This window comes from Sebastes fasciatus, chromosome 2, assembly GCF_043250625.1.
Source record: "Sebastes fasciatus isolate fSebFas1 chromosome 2, fSebFas1.pri, whole genome shotgun sequence".
In the NCBI taxonomy this organism is placed as follows: domain Eukaryota; kingdom Metazoa; phylum Chordata; class Actinopteri; order Perciformes; family Sebastidae; genus Sebastes; species Sebastes fasciatus.
In genome coordinates this window covers 21,942,646-21,950,401 of record NC_133796.1, presented here as the reverse complement: position 1 = coordinate 21,950,401, position 7,756 = coordinate 21,942,646, and the positions used below count along the sequence as shown (strand labels likewise).

Sequence of the window (7,756 nt, the reverse complement as noted above, 5' to 3'; positions counted from 1 at the left end):
ACGATGTCATACTATTACATAGATACTACATAATACTCGCTTGTCGCGAAGGAGGCTAAAAAATGCTCCAAACTGATGCTAAATTTTGGCGAGGAAAAACTGGCATGGCCATTTTCAAATGGGTCCCTTGACCTCTGACCTCAAGATATGTGAATGAAAATGGGTTCTATGGGTACCCACGAGTCTCCCCTTTACAGACATGCCCACTTTATGATAATCACATGCAGTTTGGGGCAAGTCATAGTCAAGTCAGCACACTGACACACTGACAGCTGTTGTTGAAAATATGCAAAAATATTAAAACAAATGCTAAATGATGGTTTCTGTATTTATAAATTATCCTGATTGTATGCATTTTTTTGTGCAAATATAAAAGAAATCGGTCTGTTTTTTTTATTAAGTAATCATAACAGATTTGATTCTCGTGGAGATTGCAATATTTAAAGATATCAAATATGTTGCTTGAATTTTGTGCAGCTATAAAAAGAAAAGTCAGTCTTGAGTTGGAATATTTCACTTTGTGTTAACATTATTATGTAGAGCTGGAACAAGTATGTGATACTGTCAGACAATGTGGAATAACATGATTTTTCCAACCTTAAAGCTACTCAAGAGACAAACTTTTTATTACTGTCAGAGGTTCATATCAATAAAAGTGTCCTTGTATGCCTTTTTTATTTATTTTTGATTATTACTGTTATTATACCTTTTTTGTCTTTAGTATTTGACCTACATCTTTTTGACCTATAAATCGTTATCCATTTAAAAGGCAGAGGACAGAGGGGGAATGATGTGCACAGACTTTGCATCACAGTATATGTGTCTAAATCGCTATAAACACTTTTTTTAAATGTTTATTCAGACAGCTAAAATGAAAAGATTGGTAGAGATGCAGCAGAGAAGCTTCAATCTTACTGCTACACGGGCACATAATGTGGCCCCAGAGATGTTAGACTTAACTGTCTAGGTACACATTTCCCTTTCACTTTTATCTAATTAAACTCATTTTATATTCACATACGAACACTTAAGGGCACAAAGCAGTACTTGCCACAAGCAGCCATCCTGCTGGAGATTTATAAAGCGAAGCTAAATCCAAATCCCATCAGGGTGCAGGGAAGCTCTTAAAGCATCAAATTTCTCTCCCTTATTTCCTCTGCTGGTAGGATTAAGGTTTCATGCTGGTGTCGTGTTACAAGCTACTTCTGATGTTCTTTGAAAAGTCCAATCATTCCTATCTGAATAATCAGCTGCAGTGGTCTTTGTATAGATGATTCCCTCTGCTTTTTGTTATTGATTGATAAACCCATTAGATCAAATGTGTTGTAAGATGCCCTTTTGGTGACAGGTGAGATTTTATATAGGATTTAAGTGTAAATAATCCATATTTCACAAATTAAAGCTGTGTATAGTGCATCTTTTTGCATTTTTCTGCTTTGCTTCAAATGAATCGTATATCCAATGGGTCAATAGATCTGTAGCCTTTGGCTCATTCATCCATCTATCCATTGTTTGTCTGGGTAATTTATCAAAAAGCTATTTCTCTGTTTGGAGCAAAAATTTGACTGGGTTTCAAATTGAACCACTGGGAAGCTGTCAACCAATCACACACAGAGCTGAATTCAATGAGATAACCCAGTCAGCAATAATGATTCAGCAAAACAATAAACTCGGTCCACTTCAGAAGGAAAATAATGACAGTTTGTTTCCTGTATTGTCTTGACTCCCATCAGATCCTTTATTGGTGAATGAAGTGTCATTATGGGAGACTGCATTCAAACTATATAAGTAATAATCCAACAGAGAGAGATAAACTGAAGCCACTGGACCGTATTACAGTAATAATATATACCTTACTTATGTAGGTTAACTCAGTCTGGATCTTAAGGCCTCAGAAAGTAGTTAAGCCCATCATAAGGAAGCACATCCTGGTTACGACTGCTGTGTGTATTGAATTGCGTAGAGGCAGCAAGAGGTCCTGTGGGTGTGGAGAGGGAGGGACCGAGGAATGTGGATGATTATCTGCCCCTTCCTTATTCACTGAGGAATTGGGGAATTTCAAATTCTCGTTGACGACCTGTCTGGCCAGGCAATGTGATAACCAGCAACACTACTGGGTGGGTTTGTACAAATTGTTCTGCTGGATTGGCAGCTCTCTGGCTGGAATACATGAAGCCAAACAGAGGAGCTTTTTCACAAGCCAAGTGATGGTGTGGTTTGGTTCAGAGTTTGTGGCTCCTCAGGGAATAATGCAATGCTTGCATGTTGAAATATGAGAAACCACACAAACTTCACAGCCATTTTCATTCTTTCTAGTATAGAAAGAGAGATGCTGTATGTTATATCATATTTTTTTTTTTAAATCAAGATGACACCGGTTCAGTAAGTGCCAGAAGGCAAGGACAGGGTGCATCTTTACATACAAGTAGACTAATGTTAGATTTAGCACCAGTCTTCATCTTAAAAATCCATTGATGCGCTTCGATAATTGTCAAAATCAAAGCATGTTATATGTAGTAGCTAAGTATATGCTGTTTATAAAGATTATATAGACTGTATATAAAGATGCTTTCACTACATAGGTACAAAGATTAAAGCATGTTTGAAAACAAGATTAAAGCACGTTTGACCAAAACAAGTAAATACGCAACAAAGGAAAAACTCTGGATTTTATCTTTTCCAGAAAATAAATAAATATTAAGATAAAATGTTATCAGAAGACTAAACAGCACAAACTATTGTAAATGTGAAAACACAAATATTTTATTTAGTTTTACTTACAATGTAGAAGCATTTTCACTTCTTATAAAACATCATTCATGTAAATATTCCTAATGTCAAAAGTGCAACATGTTTCACAGCTCAATGAAATTAAACTGAACTTTAAAACATATTAAATGCTCCTATTTGCAGAGAACTGGAGAACACAGATCCAGTAAGATAAGATAAGACCGAACTTTCTTTAGCCCGTTAAACCAACAAACCAACGCCGGTGAAAACATAAGATCCTTCCTAGGCCTTCGGCCTTGGCGGAGGTAATAATAAACATTTCTGCTTTTAGGTGGATTCTCACTTTAAAAAAACTAAAGGTTTAAGAAATAATACACAATCATTTTTAATTACAAATTCCAAACCGTTGCATATACTATGACTAAGGATTGCACATACTATTATAGATGTATACAGTATATAACATTTAACATTCTAGTATAAGATATAGTCCTAGGTCTATCAATAAATATCGTTTCATATACATTCGGGGTAAAGCATAGGCTGGGCTGAATCTGGTATGAAAGCAACGTTTAAATTCAGTTAAACACACTGAGTCTCTGTGGCTGGTCTATGCCTAGGTGGTTGTTTCTACACACTGAGTCAAAGTCAGCTTCATTTAAAAACAAAATGCACAGATGCACAGAAAAATGTCACTACTGGCATACTGGCCACATCTCATATCCATTTGCATGTTTAGGTGTTTGTTTGAAAAAAATTCTGATTCTGCACCAGGACACAGATTCAGTCATTAAACAATAAAACTATTTTAAATCATTATTTCAAATTTAAGGTACACTTTTGTCATAATAAATGTCAATTTCATGTCAGTTGTTAATGGGAAATGCATTTGTAGAAGCAGGTACATAGCCTACTAGATTTTAAAAATGTATAAGCTATACTATATTTATTATTAGTAAGCCTAGTAGTGGTAATAATAGTAATAGTAACAGCAGCATAAGATAAGATATGATAAGATAAGATAAGATAAGATAAGCTAAGATAAGATAAGATAAGATAAGATTAAATAAGATAAGATGAACCTTTATTAATCCCCAAAGGGAAATTCAGGTGTCAAAGCAGCAACATCAGCAAACAGAGTGAATCACAGGAGAGGTAAAGGTATACAAAAATTATAAAAAACAATAATAGAGATATAAAAGATACAGAGTGAATGGTTGAACATAGTGTATACAGTCCGTCAATAAATAAATGTAGTATGTGCAATGAATAAATGTAATATGTACATAAGTGCAGTCTAGAAAGTGGTATATAGTATGTAGAGTGTAAAGTAAGTTACAGTATTTACATTGCACAAAAGTGACACAAAAGTATATATGCAATAATCCTATATATGCATGAGACAGCTATACTATATTTATAATCAGTAAGCCTAGTAGTGGTAATAACAGTACTAGTAACAGCAGAAGTATGATATTGATTGTGGTGCCTCCTTGTGTCTGGATTCTGCAGTTGTCAGTCTGGTGACAGTAAATACGTCATCAGTGCACCGGAAGCAGTTGAAAGACGTTTCTGGCTGATTCATTGTAGCTGGTCGCTGTTTGGTTCAGACTCAACTCAGAAACACACTTTTATAAACACAAGACACATCTGACAACAGGTGAGTACACTCACGACTTCAACACAGCCAGTAGCTTTCATTAAACACGGTGAGATGAGTCAGTTTGATGATGTTTTTATCTTGTGCGAGATGAGAGACGGTTAGCATGATGAGCTAACAGCAAGCTAACAGCATGCTAACAGTGAGCTAAGTTAGCTGCTAGTGTTGTTGACTGTTTTAATGAACTTTAGTGCTTCAATGTGCCTTTTAAAGTTAATTCTCCTGTTGTATTTGTAGTTATAACACAACATATGATCATCTGTGTTTAGTTTAAGTGCGCGGCTGGCCGGCTCTTTGTGTTGTGTTTGCGTGACTCTGGGTAAACTAGCTAACTGAAGCTAACTAGCTAACTGGTGGCTAACCTCAGTTTTATTATAATGTTACAGCCATAATGTTCAACATTGAATAACTCAGCAGCCTCAGGCCTGAAAGGACTGGATATATAACCCAAATAAAGTATAGACAATACAATTCACAATCTGCTAGGACTTAATTTCATCACAGATTTTGTTAGTCGACTTCTTTATTGATATAATATTGAAGCTATTAAACCCAAAGCTGACCTCATGTTCACTAATAGTTGCTTATTATAAGTGATCCTCACAGTGCTATCCTTACTAGTTGGGGTACAAATTTACCATCATGTTTTTTTTAATTTATTTTATTTATCCTTTGATATTGCAATATATTGTTATTCATTGTTTTTTATTTGTTTGTTTGTTTTATTGACACAACAAACATTAATTACTTCTTTATAGTTTTCTTCCATTTACATGCATGTTCTTTTTAAATATCTATATATTGTAATTTGCTTAATGAATTGTGTATATATATATATATATATATATATATGTGTGTATATATATATGTATATATATATGTTTTTGTTTTTATTTTGTTCTTTTTATTTATTATTGAATTGACGCTTTGGCAATATCGTTCACCTGACAGTCATGCCAATAAAGCAAATTGAATTGAATTGAGAAATCCTAGTATCTGACCCATAACTTTACAAATCCTTGGTGTCTGTACAAGAACACAATCTTAAGATGTCATAGCTACATACTCAGTTAGTTGTTGTTTATCCTAAAGTAAAATGATTGATTATAGGCTTAATTAACATTTATTGAGCTAAATGGTCTGTAAGTATGTATATGTTCCATTTAAACAGGATACAAGATACAGGTTGCGGGTCAGCTGTAGTAGTTTGAAGGCAAGTTAATGACTTTATTGTGTTTGTTCGTCAGATCTCGATATGGACCGGCTGCTGAGGCTCGGAGGTGGAATGCCAGGGCTTGGCCAGGTAACACAAAGTTTGAATTGTCCGTAGACAAAGAGCATAAACAATGGTTAACCTAAACCAAAACCATTTTCAACTTTTATGCCCTAAAATTACATTTAAACTAAAATGTATCAATGCTTCAATGTTTAGAATTATTAGATTATATATATATATATATATATAAATGGTAAGCCAAACTGAAAACCCTTCTGCCCATAACACTGGTGGGATCCCTGATTGCATCAATAGTGGGGCAGCTAAGCTGAAATATTCATTAAAAATTGTGCATTTTGCGATAAAAGCAACACATTTGGCACAGGCATAGGTTTATATGTTATGAAAAGATATAAATATTGGGGCGCTGCAAATTTGGCCCGAGGGATGCCAAAAGGGTGCTAAATATAATTTTTTTTTGCAGTAAACTGATTTTATGAGTCTTGATGATTTCCAAGACGGTTCAAACTGATTAGATCAGAGGTCAGAAGATCACAGACATGTTTTTTTTACCCTCTTTATTTTTAAGGGTGCTTTTTAAAAACTTTTAACCTGAGAAAAATGCGAAAACCAGATAAAAAGAGCATGGTCACTTTAGGGTCAAAATTCACCCCCTTCCTTCATGGTAGAATGATAACCAATACAACTATAGCATGGCAAGACGGCAGCTTTCCATATAACAACACATAGCTTAAATAAAAACACAAAGCAACACAAAGCTTCATAACAACACATAGCTTAAGCCCTTGCTATTCCAAACTCTTGAGGGATAGGGGTGGAGAACAGGGGATGTTCAGGGGAAGATAAAAAGCCAACCATTTATGCCACATAGAAGTGGTGTACATCATCTGAAAGCTGGGAACCTGAAGATTAATTTGAGATGCAGCTCAGCACTGTGTGTCAAGTTGTTCTAGTCATTAATAAGAAATACAAATGTATTAATTAAATACATTTTTAAGTTTATCAGGGCTTAGAACATGATGATATGAGTGTGTGATGCCATTCCCATGCTCTGTTATCCAGGTTTTATTTCTCAGTTTAAAAGCACCCGTAAAAAATAAAGAGGGGAAAAACATGTCTGTGATCTTCTGATATCTGATATAATCAGCTTAAACACACCTTGGAAATCACCAAGAGTCATAAAATCAGTTTTCTGCAACACTTTGGAATATTAAGCGTCTATTTGGCGACCATTTTGAAAAATTGCTGCAACAGCCCTCAGGCCCCAAATTAGTAGTACCCCGATATCTATATCTTTTCATAACATATAAACCTACATCTGTGCCAAATGTGTTGCTTTTATCACAAAATGCACAGTTGTGCTTACCTTCCCCGCTACAATAATGTACACAGTTTCATACTTATTAATAATTTAAACTTTATTAAGACCAAAGTATATTTGCTTGAGATTTACTTGTCAAAAGATACAAAGTTATAGTCCATTATACATTACATGCATTAAAACCCTAAACAAGTTAGATTATTGTAATTAATCTGAGTAACTGCTGTATTTGAAAGGCCTGAACTGATAAACTCTGCTTTGACTCCTCAGGGCCCCCCAACAGATGCACCTGCTGTGGACACAGCAGAGCAGGTTTACATCTCCTCTCTGGCCCTGCTCAAGGTAACCGCACATCATCTGTACTAAACATTTTCTTTGTTATAGTGGCTTTATTCACATTTGTATTTATAATAACGCTTCTGTGACTTCTCTCTCTCGTATTTGCTCTTCGTTAGATGTTGAAGCACGGGCGTGCTGGTGTACCGATGGAGGTCATGGGATTGATGCTGGGAGAATTTGTTGATGACTACACAGTGCGAGTGATCGATGTGTTTGCCATGCCCCAGTCAGGAACAGTATGTATTTTTCCTAATGTCAAGATTATGCCACCTATAACATAATCAATAAAGCTCTTCTGTACTTGATTGTTAATCTAATGAGATGAGCAGAGCTGTTTTGTCTGTTGTGTTTATGTGACTGTAGTGTGTGTGTTAGCCAGTGTTTGTGTAAGTGCTAATGGGGATCCTAATAAAGAAAGAAAGTTATTCTTGTTGTGATATGTAGTTGGTTAGTACATTTCTTGTATGTA

At 35.2% G+C, this 7,756-nt stretch overlaps 1 protein-coding gene across 2 annotated transcripts in view; it reads left to right on the top strand.

Annotated features, from left to right (window-relative positions):
- The window catches only part of psmd14 (proteasome 26S subunit, non-ATPase 14), a 187,859-nt gene that overhangs the window by 176,513 nt on the left and 3,590 nt on the right, over window positions 1-7,756 (top strand). Inside the window, exons 1-5 of one of the 2 annotated variants that reach the window (XM_074614479.1) lie at window positions 2,222-2,231; window positions 4,341-4,390; window positions 5,638-5,693; window positions 7,219-7,290; window positions 7,404-7,523. In XM_074614479.1, the coding sequence (XP_074470580.1) occupies window positions 5,646-5,693; window positions 7,219-7,290; window positions 7,404-7,523 (240 nt within the window). In that variant the 5' untranslated portion in view covers window positions 2,222-2,231; window positions 4,341-4,390; window positions 5,638-5,645. Of the gene's footprint in view, window positions 1-2,221; window positions 2,232-4,340; window positions 4,391-5,637; window positions 5,694-7,218; window positions 7,291-7,403; window positions 7,524-7,756 lie in introns of those variants that run through there. The other variant, XM_074614486.1, reaches the window with a different exon arrangement.